The 24,996-nt window shown below is 40.8% G+C and overlaps 1 protein-coding gene across 2 annotated transcripts in view; it reads left to right on the top strand.

Moving 5' to 3' along the window:
• F13A1 (coagulation factor XIII A chain) overlaps nt 1-24,996 on the top strand; it is a 167,871-nt gene that overhangs the window by 30,521 nt on the left and 112,354 nt on the right. For both annotated transcript variants that reach the window (XM_079147894.1, XM_079147895.1), the window contains exon 4: nt 23,842-24,093. In XM_079147894.1, coding sequence (XP_079004020.1) covers nt 23,842-24,093 — 252 coding nt within the window. The remainder of the gene's footprint in view (nt 1-23,841; nt 24,094-24,996) is intronic.

Genomic DNA, 24,996 nt, shown 5'->3' with positions numbered 1-24,996 from the left:
TACTCATGTTCTGGGTGTACAGCGATAGTTTGATGCATGTGTGCATTGTGCAATCATCAACTCAGGATCTTGAGTTTATCTATCATCGCAAACATTTATCCCTTCTTTGTGATGAGAATATTCAGAGTCCTCTCTTCTGTTTTGAATGACACAGTCCAGTATTGTTAACTATAAGCCTTCTGTGTGATGGTGCACCAGAATTTGTTCCTTCTATCTAGCTGCATCTTTGAACCTACTAACCAATCTCCCTATTCCTTCCCCCATCCTCCTGAGCCTTTGGTAACCCGTTTTTAACTTCTGTGAGCTTAGCTTCCTTAGATTCCACATCTAAGTGAAATCACACACTATTTGTCTTTCTGAACCTGGCTTATTTCACCTAAATTTATGGTCTCCAAGTTCACCATGTTTCTACAAATGACAGGATGTCATTTTTATAGCAAAGAATGAATAGTATTCTGTTACGTCCGTGTACCATTTTCTTTCTCCATTCATCTGCTCTCTTGGTTACTGTGAACAGTGGTGAAATGAACAGGGAAGTACTATTGACTTTTTGGCATACTTATTTCACATTCTTTGAGTAAAAGTCAGTAGTCCACCCCGTCTTTAAAAGAGTTTACCATCATTGATATAAATAAGAGGAATTCTATAAACAATTAATGAATGCAATCATATATTACATAATCAAGTGCTATGCTGATTAAATTCTCTACCAGAAGTGTATGCCTGCAGGCAGGCAGGAATCACACAGGAAGGAAAGGACAGGTTAGAATTGAAGGGCGGAGTCTCAGCACAAGACAGGTAGGTCCCTAAAATGAAAATTGAGAAATTGGGAGTTTTCCAAGAGAAATAGGAAATGCATACCCTCCAGGCTGGGAGGGAGGTGTTCTTGGAAGTCCAAGAGTTTATCATTTTGCTGCAGCACACGGGCTTCTAATGAAAAAGAAATCCTTCATTGAATTAAGTTTCATGGCTGTGTTGGGGGCTCCAGCACCACTCACTCTTGAGGCAATAAGAGTAGTGAAGAGTTTGTGGTGATAGGGGAGGCCCATTTGGACAGGTTCATGATGAATGTGCTCCCTTATGGAATCAGTCTGCAGTAGTTGCTTGGTCAGTGAATCTTCCCACCATGGTGTAATAGAATTCAGAGCTTGTGTTTCCTGATAGAGATGAGCTGTGATATCTGCATTCTTCATAAGCAGATGGTTATTCTCCCAAACAGTCCATTCCATCATGCAGGAGTCAAAGACAAGCTCTGGAAATCTATCTTTTATCAATGATCAGAATCTCATTAACATAATCAAATGCAATTAAGTTGCCATTGGTTTCCAAGAACAGTTTGAAAGTGGCTGAAATCATTACATAGGCCTCTGCATGCGTGGGAGCCCGAGAGAGACTTGAATGATATCCACTCCTCTGGATTTGTTCACTGAATACACGAGTAGGGGAGGATCTAGGAGAACAGATTAATAATCCATGCCCTCCTGCTAATTTAGAGGTGATCAGAGTCTCACACTTTGAACTGTGAAACCAAATATACTTTAAAAAATATAGACTTCTGAGGATGAATGTGTAGGATGGTAATAAGATGGATTTTAATAAAAACAAATTCATTAATTTTGAACATTATGTTCACCAACCAAAGGTTGAGCACCTGTGGCCATTTGCTCAATCTACAGTCAGAGAGGCAGCTCTCTGTACCATGACACATGACAGATAGCTCAGGAAGAGCACGTTAAGTTCCCCCATTGTTGTTGTACCTTTGAATGGAGGCAAACATTGGAAGTTTCCTAATAAAATGAAATGCTCCATGCAGATAGGTAATATTTTCCAACCAGTCTATGCTCATAAATTGCACAAGTTGGCATTACAGAATGCCTAGCTGACACTCTGCGGAGTGTCACGCTTTGATGACACAGTGAGTGTCACACTTTGAGAGCAGTGTCCTATGGAAACACAAACATTCCAAGAGTAAGTTTTGGAGCATGGATGGAAAGCACCGGAGCCAGGCATGGAGAGAGAGGAGAGAGTTGGGTACGTCAATGGTAGGTGGAATGCAGATGCTGGGCATTAAGTTGTAATCAAGGCCAAAAGGAGAAGCTGAAGGAGGAGGAGAAGTGTACGGGAGTAACTGCCCACCAGGCCATCAGGACTTGGCGGCTCCAACAAGCACACATTTTAAATGCTTTTCTAAATGCGTCTGCTCATTGGTTATCAAAGCTTGGTACATTTCATAAAAATCACATAATCATAAATCTTAGGACTGAGAGGAAAATAGCTATTTTCCTCTTTGCTATTTACTCACTTACAAGTCTGGAATCTATCTGCACCCAGTAAGGGGTTTGATACATTCTTGCGTAAGTTCAACCCAGGGCCTGATGGAGCTCAGTGGATCCCAAGTAGGGTGACCTTGTAAGTTATCCTCCAAACCAAGACACTTTTGCAAGTGAAAAGGAGCTAACTGGAAGGAATGCTAGGAAAACAGGCATAAGGTGGAACTACCCATAGTAAACCATGGATATATGGTTGTCAGATCGAAGCTGAGGCAAGAAAAAGTTACTAAGAAGCTATAGGAATATAGGAGGGGAGGGAGAAATCTCATGGTGTTAAATAGTTGGGATATATGTCCAAAAGATGGCTTCGAAAGTTGGTGAGGGAAGATATCAGGAGCCAAGAGCATGATTGTTTGTGGTGAGACATTGATAAGGTTTTGGAAGGACAGATGGAATGGTGAGTCATTAAACACAGGTCCACTCTAGCAGAAGTGACCATTCAAGTTGAGCCAAGGCCAGGGGGAGAAGACCCAGCTGCAGGAAATGGACTGAATAGGCCCAGAGCTGGAAGCTAGCTTCAGCCAGCTATCTGGGGCAGAGTGGGTTCCTTTTTACCTCCTCACTGCAGAGGCCAGGGGGCCTGAGCTTGTTTAGGACTAAGCAGGAGGTAGCTCCTCTGCCCTCCAATAGTAAAGAGCTGAGTCTCAGCTTTGATCCATACAGGGTTTTCGCTATAGTACATTATATCCACTCAGGGTTCTGGGTGGAAGGCACAGGCTTGAACTAGCTGGATGCTCAGTCAGATCACCTGGGGGAAAACCAGGACTCACCACTGTGGGCACTAGCAGAACTGAGAGCAATGAGGGAATCCATGGGCCAAAGACACCACTGTGGCTCAACCCGTGAGAAAACCCAGGTCCCCAGCACTCTCTTCTATTCCAGGAAGTGCTTATAACTTCACTTGAGTAACAGGAAACAAAGGCACTCATCTTCCGAGTATACCAAGAATCTCATGCTGCCCACTAAGTGGCTCATAAGCCACTTCACCTGGACCAGCCTTCCCTAGCAGCAGCTGTCAATACATGTCTCCACGCTTCTATCCATAAATAGTCCTTTGACAACTCGTTCCAAGAGAAACTGGTCTCAACTAACAGCTAATGGCACAAGTCTAATTCATTCTTGCTAGAAATTGTTTTAATATCCAAGAAGACTAATTGTACTAGCTTGTACTTCCATGTTTTCACTTTGTAGGAAATAATGCCTTAACATCCTAATGGAATTAACTGCCATGATAGAATCCTGTTCACTGCATAGAATTTGGAGAAAGCACTGGGTCCTGTCCTTCACTTCACATTCTTGGACCCTGCCTTCTTCTGAGACCTTTCCAGATCCCAGGTCTCGTATCTAGCCAGGAATACTAGGACCAAGCAGTAATCAGAAATCCAAATTCCTCTGATTCCTTCTCGAGGGAAGAGATAAGATTTGAGAAATTCAGTTGAAGTATAGTCCAGGCAGAGGGATCTGAACCTTTCATCTCATTCCTTAACGAGAAGAGAAATGAGACATTGTTATGGACTGAATATTTGTACCCCCTTTAAACTCCTCTGTCCACACTCTATACCCCACTGTGATGGTATTTGGAAGGTACTGCCTCTGGATGTAATTAGGTCATAAATGAGATTAGTGCACTTCTAGGAGGAGGAAGAGACCAGAGCTCTATGGATCTCTCCCTGCCCAGTGAGGACATAAGGAGAAGCCTCCATCTATAAAGGCAGGTAGCAGATCCCTACCAGGAACCAAATCTTCCATCATCTTGATCTTGGACATCCCAACTTCCCAAACTGTGAGAAATGAACATCTATAGTTTAAGCCACCCAGTCTATGGTGTTTTGTTATAGCAGCCCAGGCTGACTAAGACAGGTATCAAGGAATGAAAATCTTTGGAGCATGATAAATAGGAGATAATAAAGGAGATAAAAAAGCCAGAGTAACACTACACAAGTGGATCTGGGGAGAACACGTGGGCTGGATTTCTGGGGTTGGGGGACATTCATCTTCACAATGCTATCAACTCTTCCAAAAAAGGAATTGTACTTTCTGTTGGACTTACTTTCAAGTCCTGCTTCCTTGTCTGGGAAAATTACCAAGTCAAAAACATCTTTCTCTCTCAACTTCATAACTTAATTTTGAGTTACTCCACATCTCAAAATTAAATTGGAAGTACCTATAGGTTCAGAAAATTGGACCTAGGGTAGACAAGAGCTTTTAGTAATCTGAAGCAACTAATTTCACAGAAAGAGACAAAGAATGTTTCTAAGACTAAAGCAACAGAAGTAAAGGAGTAGAGACAGCTAGGTGGCATTTTCCATCAAACAACTTTTTTTATTTGTGCAACATATTTCTAAGTGATAGGAAATGACAATTGGTTCCATTATTTCATTTACATTCATTTCAATCTTTTCTAACTTTCATATTTGTGAAACAAATTGCTTTAAACATGTCAAGACACTTGAGTGGAGTGTTAGCCAAATTTTAAAAATAAAGATGATCATAAAGACAGCACTTGTGTTTATAGCCATCAAGATAAATTCGGGTGGAAAAAAAAAGTCTCAGTCCTGATTATTTAGGGCATGAGTAGAAGGTAATCATCTCCGGAAGTTAGAAAGAAATATCTTTTTTTTTGCTCTCAGCCTCATTTCCCCTAGATTTATTAAGGAACCTGGCCTTGGGGAAACTCATTCTTCCCCGTTTGAATGATTTACTAAGTAACCAACTACTTGAGTATCGATTTCCTCATCCTCTGGGCTGTTTGCATACCATGCAACAGGTTGGGCACCTCAGCACATTCTGCTCCTCACCAGGTAGTCTAGAGTCTCTTCAAGTCGATGCTGCTGATATTGGGGTTGGGGGGATTGGGAATTGAACCCAGGGGTGCTGGATCACAGACCCACACCACCAGCTCTCTTTTTCTATTTTTATTTAGAGACAGGAACTCACTAAGTTGCTGAGGCTGGACAATTTGATGCTTCTGAAGACCACCTCATGCCCTGTTTAGAGCGGCATGTTGCCTAGCAGAGAGCAGCTAGGAGGGCATCCCTTCAACGTACTCTTCTGAAGAATTGAGATCAAAGCTCCAATAAAATTTGACAACTCTTAATCATCTTTTGTATTAGTGCATTTTAATTATACAGAATAATTAGTTCCATTGTGGGCATATTTACACTCATCTTAGGAAAATTAAAGACCTATATCACTGATGATTGAAAAAATGCAGGAATGGATATACAGGATAATTGTACAAATAGTAGAGGATATATATATATATGGTGTGTGTGTGTGTGTATATACACATACATATATATTATGTGTATATGCTTAATATTTTGCTAAATTTTGTTTCTAACTTTGAAACAAACTTTCCCTAAGTAAACTTACAAGAAGAATACAAAGAACTTCTACTTTCATTCCAGACCATTAGAGTTTTCAACTTGCGTTGTATCATTCTAATACTTCAGTGTGCATTTCCTATAAGCAAAGACATTCTCCTTTATAGCTATGAAAATATGGTCATTAACATTGATACTTTTATGACTATGCCATCTTCAGAACCCATTCAAGTTTCACCAATTGTTTCAATAATGTCTTTTATAGCAAGAGATTCTAGTCCAGGATCTCATATTACATTTAGTTGTCGCATCTGGTGTCTCATCTCTTCAGTTTTCTTCAGTTCAGAGCAGTTTTATTGTCTTTCTTTGACTTTCATGATTTGACTTCTCTGAAGATGTGAAGGAGTGATTTTGTCGACTGCCCCTCCATTTGGGCTTTGCCCTCATGATTCTCATTTCCTCATGATTAAAATCAGATCACATCTTTCACAGGAATATCACAGAGGTGATCACAGGGTATCTGTCTTAGTCTGTTTTCTGTTGCTATAAACAAATACCTGAGATTGGGTAATTATGAGTAAAGAAGGTATATTTGGCTCACAGTTCTGGAGGCTGGGAAGCTTAACATCAGGCAACTGCATCTGGGCAGACCCTTTCTGCTGGGGAAATCTCTGCAGAGTCCTGAGGCAGTGCAGGGTGTCACTCGCAAGAAGGAATGCGTAGAAAACACAGAGCCAAACTGACTTTTATAACAGACCCTTTCCCGAGATAATCCATTAGACCATTAATTCCTGGCTGGATCAATTTATTCATGAGGGCAGAGCCCCTCACATTATCTAATCACTGCGGAAGGTCTCACTTTGTCCTACCTCTTAACACCTCACAGTGAGGGTTAAATTTCAATATGGGTTTTGTTAAGGGTCATGCAAACCATAGCAGCCTCCAGTATGGTTGTACATAATTTGGGGTGGGGGTTCCGTTATTGATGTTGTAAACTTTGATCACTGGATTAGTGTGAAACCACAGGTTGGGCACCTCAGGAAGGAGGTTTTGAAATTCGCATGCAAGATGTTGACTAGGGGCATCAACTCCAGTGGAAAGAAGCAGTACTGGGTGAGAGAGAAGTCACATCATGATGCAATCACAAGGGAAGCCTGAGCTGACCCCATGTGGACCTGTGGACCTGGGTGGCTCTTCATAGATCTCCTGAGATGGGGGGCAGGGGACTGGGCTTTGTATTCATATATGGGTCAGGTATTCTGGAGGACCTGATCTAGAATGAGCTGTGACCCTGGATGAAGTGATTTTCTTCAGCTGAGGACCCTTTTCTGTAATCACTCCTGACAACTGGGGATAAGTCTCTGACATTCCTGAAGCGGAGTCTGGGAGTCACATCACAGATTATTCTGTTAGCATCATTCACTGCTAAATCTGTTCAGATTATTCACTGCTCAGTGACTCTTTATTCTCTTTGTAGCTTATGAATACTTTATAGGAAAATACCTTGAGACTATGAGACATTTCCATTCATCATTGGGGTTCTTTTTGATAGAATATTTGATTGATTGGTATTACGATGAACTCCTGATCTTCTCTTTTTACTTAAAAAGGACTACTTAAATCTGTTATTATCATTAAGCTGATGTGCAAACAGTCCTAGATTCTGCCAGTTAGAAATTCTTCCAACTGGCTTTGATTTCCTTACTTCCTTATTTTCTGGCACATGAAGAGATTTTGGGCTCATTTTGTATTTTCCCTGCTTCAGTCCTGGAAACAACCATTTCTCCAAGGAGCTCTGCTTCCTTTCAATGGAAAGTGAGATTTAGAAACCAACATCTGGGTCCCAGGTGGACTCATGGCCATTTTTGTAGTACTTCCCGTCTAAACTAGGCTACCATTTTATTTTTACCCCATCTCATACCTATGCAACCCCTGACCTCTGACCCCCGGCCTCCATAATGGTTTCCGTTCTTGAGGCTTCTCCTAACAGACACCTAAGAAGACTTAAGTGAACATAGGTATAGGGACAATAATAGCAGAAAACACTTCCTGAGTTTTCACAAGTTTTCCCCAGTGTGCTTCTGTGTTTGTGTTAGTTTTTCTATTGCTGCTGTAACAAATTACTACAATCTTAGGATTAAAGGAGCAAAATATATCATTTTGATATAAGGTAGATGATACATAAAGGCACAAGGAAACTTTAACTGAGATCCTCACATCTAGTCTCTTCCCTTGTGGAAGGATCAGTGGAATTCACACACTGATTTTTGGGTAGTCCTGGTATTCCTGGCCTGACACTGAATCTGGGACTGAAAGAGTCTTGAAAGGAGTCAGGGTCCACAGAATGTGAAGTGAAGGGCAGGGACACAGTGCCTTCTCCACATTTTAGGCGATGAATAGGATTCTAGTACAGCAGTTCATTATTTTATGGCACTAAGGCATTATTTCTTATGAAGTATAAATATGGAGGTGATAGTACATACAACTTGTCTTCTCAGATATTAACATTTTAGCAAGAATGAATGTATTAGACTCTTGCCACTAGCTGTTAGCTTAGCATTAATGGGTTGCCAAATGACTGTTTTACGGGGTGAAATGTGGAGATGTCTGTGATCAGGAACTGCCATGGAGGGCTGGCCCAGATGAGTCCCAAAGGCATGATTCTTCAGGCACTCAGAGGACAGTGTGAAACTCTAGTACGTGTTCAAAGTGCTTTGGCGTTTAAGAGTAGTGTCAATCAAAACTAAAAATAAAGCAAGAAACAAAAAGGATTCATTGAAGAATGTTCACTAGAGCATCATTTATAAATGTGAAAAGCTGGGAATTGATCTCACTCTGTCACAATAGGGTTTTAGAAAAATTTCCCTCACTGCACCCTTTACCAAGGTGTGGACTTGAGTGTCATTCATGGAAGGACAAATCGTTCCCTTCTACCTACACACAAAGAGGTACTCAGCAGCGACCTTTGTTAAAGGAGACCTTGGGCAAATCAGTAGGGACAAGTGGCCAGAGGAGATGAGGGGGATTGGAGAAAACCATGGCTTTGGGAGACAATGAGGTGGACGGTGGTCTCCCCCAGGGCACCCTTAGGTGAGGCTCCACTGGTCCAGCACCTTGAGATGCTGTCCCTTTACATCCTGATGTTTCAACTGCATTCATCATCTCTTATTTATGACACTTGCAAAGACCAGTGTTATTATCATTAATTTTGTGATGCTTTTAAATGTAAGCAATGATCAACTTATAAAGAAATAATGAACATCCACAGTAAGCAAATAAACACTCCCTATAAACATACACAAACACAGTGCAGCTGTGTGTGCCTTTCTGCCTGTCCTTCAAGTTCCGTATTTATTATTATATCATCAGTGTAGTTGCACAAGTCTCCCAAAAATCTGTGCTCTTATCCTGTTCTTATGATGTGGCCTTAGCATTCTGTCTCGAACCAAAGCCTAAACTTAGGTATTAGATTTTAAACTCATTGAAGACAGGAAATATATCCAGTTTATCACAGCACACCCACCACCCTCCAGATTAAGTGGTATATGCTTTGCTCAGAGTAAGCACTGGTACACATCTGTTTAAACAGACATTTATGGAGCACATATTGTGAATATCCCATTGTAGATCACTGTCTGATGGACTGCATCTTACTCCTTAGAATGTTGGTTTTTGCTCCACACATAGTTGGCCAAGTCTCCAGCAATGCAAACGCACTTGCTGTTATATTTTGCATTCATGCATTGCATTCCAAAGATCAACAAACATTTTGTCAGAATTACTAGTGATTTGTTTCCATTCCCATAATTTTTGCCATTAAATTATTAACAAGAATTGACTGCTTCAGCTAAAATATCACCAGTTGAACTATTTTCCTTGGAAGAGTGTATTGGCTAAACTTTTTATATTACCTTTATGGCTAATGACCCTGTGTGTTTTTTTTTTTTTTTTTTTTTAACTCAGTTACCATGGTTTTAATTAAATGAATCTTTCTCATAAGACCTAGAACCCTGGTCCTGCTCTCATGATGGATGGAACACATCCACATCTGGACAAACATCTGAAGCGTGGGTTCCACAGAGTTGCCCTTTGCTGGGGAATCTCAGCTCCTGTAAGAATCCTGATGACATGCTTCTTGAGCTGACTAGGCATGAGAAATGTGGACCTCAATGCTGCTAGCTGCCATGCCTCTGACAAGGATCCTCATCTCCAATCTGAAGTGGGTGTGCCCGCAGTCCCTCTCCGCCCTTGGACTTCCAGAACCCAGTGTAAGGGAGACAGAAAGCCAAGAAGTACGGAAGCATGCTTTTGTCAGCTGCCTAACAGTTGGGGTGAGATGGAACAAAAAGCTGGATTTGCAGTTTGGTTTATAATCATGAAATCCAGCAAACTAGAATAAATCAGACCTTATGACAGCAAAATCCTACTACTCTCCCTGCGTTCTCTACAACCTACAAGAGCTAAACCTCCCTGGATTGAGAGAAGGGTAGAGCCTTGTTTACACTCATGCCAGGGATGGGCTGGAGATCCCAGAAGCAATGATGATGTAGTTGAACCTTAGACTTCCGGTGTCCACATTTTTAATACTATCCTCTGAACCAAGTTTTTTCTATTTTCTATTTTTCTATTTCTAACATCCAGTTCCCTCACAGCTGTGAAAACCAGCTTTTAGGAAAGTTGCAGTAATCAGATTTCATACAACAGTTGTAGCGAATTTAGGCAAACATATTGCCTTTCCCAGGAATATAAACATTTTGGCATTATCTCTAATTTCTCTCTTGACAGGATTTTCATTACCAACATGCAAGGTGGGGATATCATGGGAGGTCAAGTGATGTCCTTAGCAGTCCTGATTGCTCTCCTGCAGTCTTCATGTGACAATCAAAACGGTCATTTTTTAAAATTGTGATTCATTGTGTACAAATGGAATATAACTATCCTTCCTCTGGTTGTACAGGAAGTAGAGTCATATCCTTTGTGTGATCATACATGTACATAGGGTAAATGATGTTTGTCTCATTCTATCATCTTTCCTTCCCCTGCTCCCTCCCCCACCCCTCATGTCCTTCTACACAATTCAACCTCCTTCCATTCTTCCCTTACCTCTCCAACGCCCCTGTTATGTATCATCAATCACTTATCTGAGAAATCATTCAGCCTTTGGTTTTTTGGGGATTGTCTTACTTCAATTAGCATGATATTCTCTAATTTTCATCCATTTGCCTGCAAACGCCATGATTTTATTCTTCTTTATGGCTGAATAATATTCCATTGTGTATATATACCACAGTTTCTTTGTCCATTCATCTATTGAAGGGCATCTAGGTTGGCTCCACAATATGGCTATTGTGAATTGAGCAGCTATGAACACTGATGTGGCTGTATCTCTGTAGTATGCTGATTTTAAGTCCTTTGGGTATAAACTGAGGAGTGGGATAGGCTGGGTCAAATGGTGGTTCCATCTCCAGGTTTTCTATGGAATCCTCATACTGCTTTCCAGAGTGGCTGCACTAATTTGCAACCCCACCAGTAATGTATGAGTGTACCTTTTTCCCCCACATGCTCTCCAACACCTATTGTTGCTTGTATTCTTGATAATAACCATTCTAATTGGGGTAAGATGAAATCTTAGGGTAGTTTTTGATTTGCATTTCTCTTATGACTAGAGATGTTGAACATTTTCTCGTATATCTGTTGATTTGCTTAGAGATCTTCTGTGAAGTGTCTGCTCATTTCCTTAGCCCATTTATTGATTGGGTTATTTGTATTCTTGGTGTAGAGTTTTTTGAGTTCTTTATAAATTCTGGAGATTGAGTGCTCTATCTGAAGTGTGTGTGGCAAAGATTTTCTCCCACTCTGTAGGCTCTCTCTTCACATTGTTGATTGTTTTCTTTGCTGAGAAAAAGCTTTTCAGTTGAATCTACCCAATTATTGATTCCTGCCTTCTATTTCTTGTGCTTTGGGAGTCATGTGAAGGAAGTCTGGTCCTAAGCTGACATGATGAAGATTTGGGACCTACTTTCTCTTTCTGTTTTTTGCAGTGTCTCTAGTCTAATTCCTAGGTCTTTGATCCATTTTGAGTTGAGTTTTGTGCAGGGTGAGAGATAGGGGTTTAGTTTCATTTTGCTGCATATGGATTTCCTGTTTTCCAGCACCATTTGTTGAAGAGGCTGTTTTCTCCATTGTATGTTTTTGGCAACTTTGTCTTAATATGGTGGGTTCAAAGTGGTCATTTTAAAGAATTGTATGTGTTTTGGTACCTTTGTCTAATATGGTGAGTTCAAAGTGGTCATTTAAAGAATTTAAGAGAGGCCATGTTTCTTATAGTGCCTTTTTTTCTCAATCAGAGGAAAGTCCAAAGTCCAGACAATGGCCTACAAGGTGATGCTGGATCTCCTCGCTCTCTCTGACTTCATCTCCCAGAGTTCCTGCTACTCCAGGGTCATTAAGTGATCCAAGCTCCACCATCCTCAGGGCCTTTGCACTATGATGCTATTTTCCCCAGCATTGCACGGCTCATTTTTTCACTTTTCTCACATCTCTGTTCAATATGCTCTGTGTTCTGGTCCACTTAGCACGGCCACACCCATGCTGCTTTGTCCTAGTAAGTTTTCTCTTACTAGGTGCTTATCTCCTTTCGACATAGCGCACCTTTATTTCTGTATTGTCTCTTCACACCAACTAAACTGCACACTCCATGAACTTTACCTGCTGTTGATTTATTTACTAGTGCCCTAGAACAGTGGCTGGCATTGACATGTACCCAATAAATAAACTGTTGACCAAATAAATCCCTGAATCACAGAAATCAACAGCCGCCTTCTTTACTACTCACGTGCTAATGCTCAGAAATAGTTTTAAAAACAAAAAGGACTTGGGTGAGTTTTCTGTGCTGATGTGACCACTAGATGCTACGTAATAATGAGAGTAATAATACCTGGTATGCTTGATGAAATGACCTTCTCATACTTACATCAATTGTCACCTTTTATAATGGCCTTTTTATAGTTGGAAAAATAGACTGAGAGATGCATTAGCTTCCCCAAATCACAGCTCTGGTTCAAACAGACCTGGTTCAAATTCTTGTCCTAAAATCTGGTAGTCTAGAGCTGGTTATTGAAGTTGCTTGGAACCTCATTTTCCCCTGTATATAACGGACATGACTACTGAGGCCAGCAAACAGTGTTAATCCAATGCCCTCACACATGGCAAGGGGGACCCCGAGTAGGAAACAGAGAATGCTCCAGATTTTATAGGCAACGGAAGTTTCATCAAGGGAACACGGGTCAGAGGTCACAAACAGGTGACACTTTGAAGCAGTCCAGGATTCCGTGGCGAGGAGGAATCGCCACATGCCTAGACTTAGAGGCACACGGAAGAGGTCTTGTCAGAACCAGAAGCCATCAGTAGGAGCGGGCACCTTACAGTAGGGCCAGCTGGTTGGTGAGCTCTGGGAGACATGGAGGAGACTCAGCCTCTCACTCAACGATCAGAGGGAGACAGGCCCTGCTGCATCCCCTTCCCCGAATTCCAGAGCCTCCCATTGGCCAAACCTGCCTGGATTCAGAGAGGAAAGGAGCCTGGGAACATGGCTTCCTGTGGAACTGAGCAGTAGGATTCTGGGAGTGCAGGCAACCCATCTGGAGCATCAGCCAGCAGACAGGCACAGATTCTGAGCACCACTGGCAATTGCTATCCCCACGTGAGCAACGAGGAACTCAAATTCAGTCCTGTGACTCTTGTCCTTCCCATTCCTTAAGAACCGAGCCGGGGCTACAGGTAAGTGTTACGTTCTGCAACCAACTTTAAATTGTAGAACTTCTCTACTGATTATTTTTTCTTAAAGACTAAAAATATTCCATTTACTCTCAAATGAGGCTGCATATGTGTGCTTGAGGAGTTCTCCAGGAAAACTAGCTTTCCATGGGGGTCAGTCTGCTTTGCCCCAATTTTTGGAGTGGCCTCCTTACAACATGGCAGATTCATTGAGACTTGCAGCTCAGTGACAAATTTTAGAATTAGGGGGATGACTAAAGCCGACATCTGCAGGAGTGCTCAGCACGCTGAGGCGGTGACCTGGGGGTGACTGGCTCTGTCCGCTGACTCGGGTACCAACATCTCATACTGATGAAGCGCCTGCTGCTTCTACTTCTTGCTTCTGTGCTACTTGCCTTCACTTCACCTTCCCTCCAGAGCTAGTTGGGATTACTCTAAAGACACCTTTGCACCTCAATTGTGCATTCAGCAGCCCCCTGACTCTCGGCCCCCTGGTCCCCTCTCAGCCCATCCATTTCCATCCTGCAGACAGTGGTCTTCCTGAATACAATCTCCTTGGGCCTTTGAAGGCTTCTCAATGCTTTGCAGGCTCTCTCAGGACACAGCCCAAGCCCTCTGCACAGGATCAAGGTGCCTGTGGCTCTTACCTGCCCCAGTCAGCTGCTTCTGCCACAGATATCCTGAGTTGCTCGCTCTGCATCCCCTTTATGACCACGCTGTCACCTTGTCCTCTGCTGGGAAGACTCATTCCCACCTTGTCCTCCTCTAGGATTATATCCCACAACTTATTTTCTCTGAGAAGGTTTCTCAGCCTTCCAGAGACACCAGTAGCCACTTCCTCTTCTGGGTCTCCATGGTGTTCCTTGTGACTGGCAGTCCCAGCAAAAGCCCGGCACAGTGTGAGCACATCGTAAATGTGTGCACGTTTTGAGGAGCGGGATGGTCTTACTTCACAGGAAGAAGACATTCTGAAGAGGAAATTCTCCTTCGAATTTCATCTCATGTTCTTTCCTTGTCTTTTGGGCCAGGGTTTTCCCATGTCCAGATCATGGCCTTGGTCCGCTGTCTGGATTGTGCACTGTTTAAAGCTGGGAATCATATGATCAGCATCAGGCAGAAGCTTATCAGTTTTTCTGAATCACTCAAAAAGCTTAGCACAGTCAGCACTGTTCAGGCATGTTGTAAACGTTACACCTTACTTTAAAAAAGATTTTGACTAACTAGGAAACATTAAACTAGGCAAGGCACTTTAAACAGCACTTGGCTTCTAAGATATGGAATCAGTGTAGGTGCCCATCAACCAATGAATGGACACAACATATAGAACATGTAAGCAATGGAGTATTAGTCAGCCATAAAAAGAATAAAATCCTGTCATTTACAGCAAAAATGGATGGGCCTGGAGGACGTGAAGTTAAGCAAAACATGCCAGACACACACACACACACAAAAACGAGTACCATAATGTTCTCTTTCATATGTGAAGTTAAAAATAAAAATTAGACTGAAATTAGATCCGTGATTACTAGGGAGTGGGAAGGGTCCTAGGGAAGCTGATGGGGGCACAGCCAGGCTGGAAGAAGGGTGGATGAACATGATCCACACTGTGCTGTCTGCAGGTATGGAAATACCACGGGAACTCCCCTTTCATATACATAATACATGTTAATTAAATAGGAGTACTTAGCTACCATTTACCAAACATTTATGGAGCACCTACTATGTTCCAAGCATCATTCAAGCCACTGGGTGTACAAAGTTAAACAAAACTCAATCCCTCTCCTCAAGACTCTTCCCCACCCTCCCTAGTTTTCTGGAGTCAAAATAAACATAGCCAAGAAGCTTTCTTCCTTTAGGAAACATCAAGAAATATATACGTATTGTCCCAATAGGACGGTGTGAAATGGGAGGGGGCAGGTTCCTGAGCCTTCATGAGATGACTTGTTTTGAACATTTGTGTTTCTCTTAGTTGTCATCTTCAATGACTTCTGGCATTTCTGGTAGCTTCTAGGGCTGTTGTTTTGTTTTTTATAGTTGGTGTTTCTAAAAGCTACCCAGAGACATATCCAGTCCTGGTGCCCGCACACCCTCATCCCACACTGAGAATGTTTGTTGCAAGGCAAGCGTGTCCCTTTACAAGGCTACTGTGTTCGTGTTTCCAGCTCTGTGGTATGCATCATGCTGTCACCGTGGTACTTGAAGGGCCCATTTGGAAATAGATAGATTATTGTGAACATGCGAGGCGCTCTTGGGAAAAACAAACGAATCAGCGAAAAATGAATTAACATCATGAAATTTACCTTTCTGGCTGGAGACGACGTGATGTATCTCTGTGTTCCTTGGAAACAATGCACTTATGAGGATGCTGTATTAAAGGGCGTTTGCCATTAGGATCAGATCTCAGCAGGGAACACATTTAAGGTCTGAATGAAAACCAAGTCCTAGAGGAAAAAGTTGAGAGGGAGAAATTTTTGTTTCTGGTGGAAGAGAGGTTGGAATGGACCATCGGCTTGCTGTGCAGGCACTCTCAATCCAGAGCTGGGAAGGTCTCCGATGTTCTTAGTGGGGCTTGACATTTGCAGAGCTCAGTTCAGTCCCCTTGACATTTACTGGGCGTCTACTCAATACAAAGAATCATGATGTTCCATGAGACCTGTACAGATATAGAAGAATAGGTATTGAGATTAATTTAATAGGAAAAATATTTAAGAGTAACGAAGGAGCAAAGATTTTGCTTGGCCTTTTCTGTTGATTAATTGAAGCTCACATGGCCAAAATTTTACTATTACCAAGTATAACATATCAAAACAGAATTACAGATGGCAATGCCCAAGTGATGAGGCAAATGTGTGTGTCTTGAGTTACCAACTTCTTCCTTACAGGAACCAGTGATTGACAGGTGAGTCTTCCCAGTCACTGGTACCCACCCCACTTGAGGCTGAGTAGAACATCCTTGATGTTCTTCCAAGTTCCAGTAACAAGCAAGCTGGCATTGGAGCCATACTATTAACAACAATATTCAACCATACTGACCACACTCTATGATAATCAATGACCTTCCCAAGATGGCCTGGGTCCTAATCACCACCTAGGATACTGTGTTTTTAATGTCAATTAGTCCAAAGTGACAAAATAATTCATTTTTAAAAAGGTAATGAATTCCTCCATTGGGTATACCTTGCAGAGCTTTACAGGCAATGGGTTCTCCAGATTGTGAAATAAATGGATGAAAGGAAATTCTTCCCAAGTTATGTAGGACTGCATCAGGCCTGCAGATTGATTCTTCTTGTCTACTGCCCCATGAATGACACAAATATGAAGAAGCCACCACAAAGCTCAAGATCAGTTAGCCACCAAGAAAAAAACAACATCTTAAAAATTTAAATATTCTCATCCCTTCCTCCAGTCCCATGTGGAGGGAAGGGATGAGAATATTATTGATGCCCTCTATATTCTCAGATTTAAGTGTCAGTAGAGTGAGTCCCTCACTAAAAGGACAAAGAGGCATCTGAATATAGGTGTGTGTTCAAGCAAATTTGCCTTCAAAAGTAGTTTTCTGGCCTCAAAAATAGTGAATGAATTAAAACCAGCATTTGCACTAAGAGCGTATGTTAATGTCTAGATCACTTGAGGAGATGGTAGTAATTGTAAGTAAGTGTGAAAGAATGCAGTCAGTAATTATCATCTCTTTTCATGTTTAGTAGTCCAGTTGCAAAGACTACATTGTTAGAAACAAAACGAGAATCCTTTCTGAGACTATATTTTCTGCTTTTCTTTTTTCTTGCTCTAATTTTTCTTCAATACCAAAGTTGCACAATTTGGGGGAAAAAAGGTCTTTCCGGGCTTTATTTACTTTTAGCGAACACACACACGGTGGTTGCCTATGGAGGGCCGTGCTCCACATTCAGATTGGGCTTGGATTAGCTGATGGGCAGCCATGGATGTTGATGAATGAGAGTTCCAAGTGTGGTCTGATCGTGATCTCTAAAACACGCTAGCTCCTGGGGGTGAGAAGGGCTATTTAGCAAAATGAAATACTACTCTGTCACAACTTCCTTCCTCACAATTCAATCATGGAAAATTCTTCCCCAGTGCTTGACAGCCCTGAAATCATTACACTCAGAATTAAACATGGTGTCACGGATCCACCAACAAGACCCTGAGGTGCTATTGACATGTTGGATCTCACATTAATAATCAGCTTTTCCAAACAGTGAATATGAAAAGGACTGCAAATAGGGGTTCCTTTTTCTCCTTTTTGGAATTCATGGAGATGTTCTGGATTTGCTTCCCTATTCTTATTGTGTCCACATGGTCTCACCATATTGACAGGGTTGTTCAATCTTCTCCTTCTGTCCTTCAGTGACTGATAATACTTTAGAAATCTTCCAGTTCACTTCTGCCTTAGCCTGGAGACCTATACACAAGTTGCTATCTGAGTCTGTTCTCATTGCCCATTCACTTACCACTTCCATACTTCTGACCTGGACATCCATTTGCTCACAGAGAATCTTCTCATTGTCCTTTGTCTCATATTTCTTCAGATTTCCAACTTTTATCTTCTGGTGGCTTCCTACATTTTCTCTATTTCCTTCCAGTATCCACCGTCTGACCCCATGAAGGCAGACTGTGGTCCAATCCCTGTCTCTACCTCTGCTCAGTTATGTGACATCATGCATGTGACACTCTCATTGAGCCTCAGTTTCCCATCCGTAAAATTTCTCACTGAGTTTGCATTAGGACCCCAGGAGGCAACCCTTCATTCTTGTCAATCTTGGCACTAACGAGAATTTTTAGGGTCTCAAGTTTGAGCATTTCAACTATGAATGGTAGAATCTATAAGGATTCCTCCTCAGGAGTCTCTGAGATTGTGAGGAATTTAACTGTAAGAAAACTAAAGGTTGTCTTAAGAATGGTGCAGGTGTTTGTTGTTAGTTTAGTAATATATTTCTCTTTAGAAAGAAAAACTAAGTTTTGGTATTTTGTTGTTAGACCCAAGTTTTACACAGTAGGTATCTATAATAAATCATCCTTTAAATAAATAAAATATAGTATCCTCGAAGGCAGAGGTAGAAAAACTTTCACTGTAAGGTTCAGATAGTAAATATTTTAGGCCATGCAGACCATATGTCCTCCGTCACAATTACTTGAATCTGCTATTGTAGCACAGTACTACACAAACAAATGAATGTAACTGCTTTCCAATAAAACTTTATTTATACAACAGTCTAGCAAGTTACAACTGGTCTCTGGGTCATAGTCTGCTGAGCTCTCCTCTAAGGAATGATTGATGATTAAGGTGATCATGGATGACTCAAAAAATTGAAATTACAATTGGATGACAGGTTCCAGGTGACTCTTCCATGGTGATTCTGGAATAACTTAGACTTTTTAAGATAATATTGAATGACTTACCTTATTCTCTTTCTTTCTTTGTTCTTTTTTCTTCTTCCTCTCTCTGTCTCTCTCTTTCTTTCCTATACAATTTTCTTTCCTAACAGAGAAATCAGTCAACCCAAGATTTTATTTATTTATTTATCTATTTATTTATTTATTTATTTATTTATTTATTTATTCATTCATTCATTCATTCATTTATTGGGGAAGGGTATTGGGCACTTTATCACTGAGTCACATGCCTAGCCCTTTTTATTTTGAGACAGGGTCTAAGTTGCTTAGGGCCTCACTAAGTTGCTGAGGCTGACTTAGCCTCCCTCCTCAGCCTCTCGAGCTGCTGGGATTAAGGCATGCATCACCATGCCCAGCTCAAGATTTTTGAATCTGAGATAAACTGGCCTTTGAAAGTAGATTTAGTTTCCACAGTCTGTTGGCAATCGATGCACCCACCCTGGCTTCCCACAGCTGGTGCAGAGAAAAGATGAGTGAGAGGAATCAGAAAGCCTAACAGAAAAGGGGAAGGAATAATCGTGTCCCTTTACTAGGTGCCCCCATCAAATACCACCACCTTCATCTCCATTTGACAGAGCGGATGGAGTTTTAGTTGACAGAAGAAGAATGCTTTGCCCAATGTCACCTCTAAGTGCTAGAGGGTTGAATTGCTTTCCCACTGCTGAGAATACTTCTCTCAACGAGAGTAGCCAGTTTTCCCTGAGACACACATTTCTTCAGTTTCAGAACCAGAGGGGAAAACATTATTCTTCTTCCTCCTGCCTTTACTTTCCAGTAACTGCTAAGTTTAAAACACAAACAACAGATGCCCCTAGTTAGCACTTGCTATAAACCAGGCATAAAGCTTTCATTATGAAATTTATTTTCTTTCCCTTTCTGGAAGTAAAGTGCAAAGAGTTAAGGAAGTAGAGGTTCAATTAAGTGATTTGCCCCAAGCTGCACCAAGAGTTAACTGTGGTGGTGGTAGAAGGTTGACTTGGTTCTCACCAACTCCAAAACATTTTCAACACAAATGACTGTCTTAGAACTTAGTAGTTAAACTTCCAGACCCTCAGGTCAGACAGCCTGCATTCCAATGTGAGCTCCACTGCATACCAATTGCACCATCTTCAACAAATTTTTAATGATTCTTGTCTTAGTTTCCTGGTTTGTCATCTTAGGATGGTGAACGTTGATCCTTCTCCTAGTTTGTGATAAGGGATACAGGGGAAGACATGAACAAGATAAACATCCCAGGGATTGTGTTTTTTTCCCTGTGGACTGTAAGCTCTCATGGACATGTTGGTCTGTTTTGCCTCTGATGTATCCTTAGAACCTAGAATAATATCTAGCAGATAATAGAAAATATAGCTGCATAAATTAAAAATGTTCAAACCAGTCTTTCAGGTGCATTATAACTGGATTCAATGACAGTATGTATTTTGTTTTACTCTTTTGGTATAACATTGATTTCACAGGTAAAATTTAGTGTGAGTCTTTGAAGTCATGATTCGACAGGTTGAGCATCTTTTTATATTCTTTACTTATTCTTACTAGTTTTACATGGTAGTAGAATGTTTTTTGACATATTATATATATGTGGAGTACAATGTTAATGTAAAAATCCAAAATGCTCCCAAATCCAAAATTCTCCAAATGCCAAATCTATTTAAGAACTGATATGAGACCACAGGTAGAAAATTTTATACCATGAAACTTTGTTGCATGCAAAAATATATTGAAAATATTGCATAGAATTACCTTTAGTCTGTGTGTATACAGTAGGTAGGTAGGAAACATAAATGAGTTTTTGTGCTAGACTTGGGTTCCATTTCTAATCTATCTTTGTGTATATGCAAATTAAACAACAATAACAACAACAAACAAAACCTAATTGGAAGCATTTCAGATAAAGTATAATCAAACTGTACAGAAAAACCAGTAATTGTGTCAGTTCTTTCAATATTCTAAATAAAGTGAATGTTGGGACAGAGGTGAAGCTCAGGGTGAGCACATCTCAAGTACAAAGAGTATTTTCAGGTACAGTCTTCTAGTTCTTTGCTATGCTTAAACTTCCTTTCATTTTGTATTTTTAAAGAAAATCTAAGTGTGTCATTATTAGATTTCATATTTTAAAGTTGATTTTCACTAAACTTGTGTCATTTTTTTTTAATATTGTACACTCCAAATCCAAATTGGTGTGTAGTGGCATCAGCTGCTGAGAGCACCACAGTAATTGAATTATGGGTCCCATTGATCTGACAAGATTGCTGTAATGTTTACACTTCAACAGTGAGGGGGGCTCCAGGGAGCAACAAGGCCTCTGGGGAAAAGATCAACCACGTGCCTGAGTCTGAGCATTCACAAAGAGGAGGATAAACTGGAAAAGCGTGGGAAGAGTTGCCTTTGGAATAAACATGTTTTGGTAGGTGGGTTTATGCAGGAACTTCTTGGAGGCTGAGCCCCATTTATCCCCAAGAGCATTTCTTGGACCCTGTGGTACCATGGTAAAAATCATCAGATTTATGATGGGTATCTGTGAAATTCATTCTAAGTAGTGAATAACTGTTACCCCTGACACATAGCAAAGCACTGGGGTTATAATCTTTCTCCCTGGTTTGTACTGTATAAATCATTGTTTTCATTAAAATTAATCATCCTTACAGAATTGCACCACAGTAACTTATATGACTACCTCCTAAGAATTCACTTCCTGTGACAATATGCCTACCAAGGAATCCCTTAAAGACCTCAATAATGAGTACTATAATGAAGTACTATTTATTTGTGGAGTGCTATGTAGGTGTTATGTAAAACAAATGAAAGCAAGTAAGTTTCCTCTTGAAGTTTCTGCTTACAACCAAAATAATTTGCAGACTTGTCTGATTTGTATCTTTTTCCAAGGGGAATTAATCTATTACATTTTGAAAAAGTTTGCTAATGAAAGATTTGCTCCATTTTAAAATAGCAATGGATTTGACCATTCCTGCAAATGAGGCTGTAAATGAAACTATAAGCTAATGAATCAAAAAGTGCTGTGAGGTTGACTTTCTATACACAGTTCAGAAAAACCATTCATAAAATTGAATTTTAAGATTAAGACCATGAGGGCTGGGGTTGTAGAGTGCTTGCCCAGAAGGTGTGAGGAACTGGGTTAGGTTCTCACATATAAATAAATAAAATAAAGGCCCACTGACAACTAAAAAAAAAAAATTAAAAAATAAACACTTTCTTTAAAAAAAAAAAAAATAAACCATGAACTAAGAATTCCAAAATGGTGGCAAAGATTTACTTTGAGATAGCTTATATGTAAAATAGGATGATCCTGGAAGTATGATGAAATGACCTGATGTTTAATCTTTTATTGAAATAACAGCTAAAAATTTATATTATGTTATGTTTGTGAAATTATATGCAAAGCATTTGCATTGTTATTTTATTTTGCCTTTCTGTGAGTTGGGTAGTGTTATTGTCCTTATTTATTGAAGAACATAAAGAGAAGAAAATGGGGATTCGTAATGGTCAATTAATTTTCCAGAAGTTGCAAGGGTAAGAAGTAGTCAAGCTAAGACTGAAACCCAGAAGTCTGCATTTATCAGAAGTTTGAAATCTTAACCTTTGCCCATGACATAAACCTAAGTCATTAATGTGATTGGAAACCAATATGTAAAAATAAGTATAAAAATGGTTACATATGGACAAACTACCAGCATATTCCTATTATAGGCAATATCATAACAAATAAGGAAATTATACTCAGAATGAACAAAAGCTTTATGGGCCCTAAAATAGTGTTGTGTTTTAACAGTATTTCTACTAAATAGACAATTGAAACTTTTTAGAGGGTAGAATTTCAGGGAATTGATAATCCCAAGGTCCCCTATAACCTTCGGGTTTGCATCCAAATTAGTTTTTCTACAACTAGTATGAATCCATTCTCGGACCACTGTGATAGTTTGAGTAAAGCTCATGTCGTGTGTCTCACCACGTGATTCTCTGATCCATCTCAGATCTCTGACTGTAAGAAGGCCTTGACCTTAGACCAGAACGGTGGGCCACACTAAACCTCTTTCCTTTGTAAATCAGCGAGTCCATGGTATTGTATTATTAAGCAACAGAAAATTGACTAAGACACCAAAAAAGTCTCGTCTCTTTGTCCTTTTTTAAATAGATATAATAAATCTGAGATTCAAAGAAATTAAGAAAACTAACTACTATTGTTAGGGAACAGACAGATGAGGACCATGGGAACATGGGGTTAAAAGAATAATTCTGTAAAATGGGCTCACAGTGCTGACCCCCACATGCTTTCTTTTATAAGAAGCAATTTAGCTGCAGCCCTGCCTCAGTGGACAGGAAATGTCACATTCCTTGGCAAACTACCTGTTAAGTGCAGGAAAGATGCAGGTCCAAGACGATGGCCATGGGAGGAACCCAGGAGACTTTTGTGACCAGATCCTGAAACTCTGGGAGATGAGGATAGCTCCTCCTAACCATAAAATCTGTAAGAATGTGTGTTTAAGAACTCAATGAGAACTGGTATGCATGACTAGAGTTGTCATGTGAGTGGGGACTTGAAAGTCTGATTCATCTTGTTGTCAGTCAAAAGAGGGGAACCTGGGCAGGACTCTCTGGAAACTTCTCTGGGATCCCCAATAAAACTGAAGCGCAGGCGAGGCACACTGTCCCTCTCCTCTCTGAGAGGACCCAGTATCTCCCTTGAGAGTGTCCCTTTCCATTTTCCTATCTCTTCAATAAACTCACTCCTGTCACTCTGAGCGACTTGTCTGCAATCTTCCTGACTTGATCGCAGAATCAGGGTTTGAAGGGAGTCTTCTTGCTGCCTCAGTTTCTAGGAAGGACCCAGCCCTGTGACACCATCATGCTTGTTGGTAGCAGAAATGAAATTCAAACCTAAGCTTCACCATTTCAAGCCCTAATGGAGCGTTTCCCTCCTTGAGCCCCGCAGTGAGAACATGGTTTGTGAACTTGGCTCCACACTCCTCCTTGTCTTCTCGCAGGTCGCTACCCTCAGGAGAACAAGGGGACCTACATTCCAGTGCCTGTCGTGTCAGAGCTGCAGAAAGGAAAGTGGGGAGCCAAGGTCATCATGAACGAGGACAGGTCTGTCCGGCTGTCCATCCAGTCCTCCCCCGAGTGCATTGTGGGTAAATTCCGCATGTACGTGGCTATCTGGACCCCCTATGGCATACTCCGAACCCGCAGAAACCCGGAGACCGACACGTACATTCTTTTCAATCCTTGGTGCGAAGGTAAGAGGCAAATGTTTCTTTTTCTTATTAAAAAAAAAAAAGAAAAAAAAGTCACATATTTCCAATGGATCTTCTTTGGGGAGGTAGCAGAATTATTCTAGAGGACATGTCCCTTTCCTACATACACTGTTGTTCATGTTTAAAAGAGAAACTAAACTTGTTCTCCGTGTTCGTGAGAATGGAAACCGTGTATTAAAGGTATTGCTGCTGACACATTTATTCTAAGAATTAATTGAAGACTGCTTAACGTTGCAGAGTTCATTGTGGAGCGATATGTCAATGATACAATGTACAGTTAGTTTTACTTGACCTCTGGATGCTATTTCTGTAAATGAAATGGCTTATTAAACTTGACTTTCAAAACTAGTAGAATCCATGACTTTGTCTTCAAAATGTAGAATGAAAGTCAACCATGTCCATAGTGGAACTAACTTCTTCATCTCCCGAAGTCAACAACAGAAAGTCTAGAGGATCCCACAAACTCATTCATATGTACAGTGGGTGCACATTTTGCAAATCATAACCCTGTAGGTACAAACATGTAGCCATATTTTAATATACTTCTATTCAATCTCTAATGCTATTTTGATTCTTCCTTACTGTCTGCTGCAGAAGCTTAAACTAGTTACATTCAAATAAACTCCATCAAATTCAACAGTTTCTCTAACAATTCAATTTAAAGCCCAAGTCACACACAGGATGCTCTCCCCTGCCCCATCTCTGCCCTCCTGCGCCTCCCTGCTGCTCCCACACCTGGTGTGGGACTGACAGAGCAGATGCGACATCGATGGGGAAGGTCTACTTTTAAATCTTCAGCAATAAGGAAATGAAACAAATCTTAGAGCAGGAGACTTTTTATATCATCCTACCTTATCTGCATTGGGCTCCAATATTTTCCAAAAA

Source organism: Sciurus vulgaris, assembly GCF_902686455.1.
Source record: "Sciurus vulgaris genome assembly, chromosome: 7".
NCBI classification, from domain to species: Eukaryota; Metazoa; Chordata; class Mammalia; order Rodentia; family Sciuridae; genus Sciurus; species Sciurus vulgaris.
The sequence above is the reverse complement of the archived record's forward strand: the minus strand, read 5'-3'. Positions and strand labels throughout refer to the sequence as shown.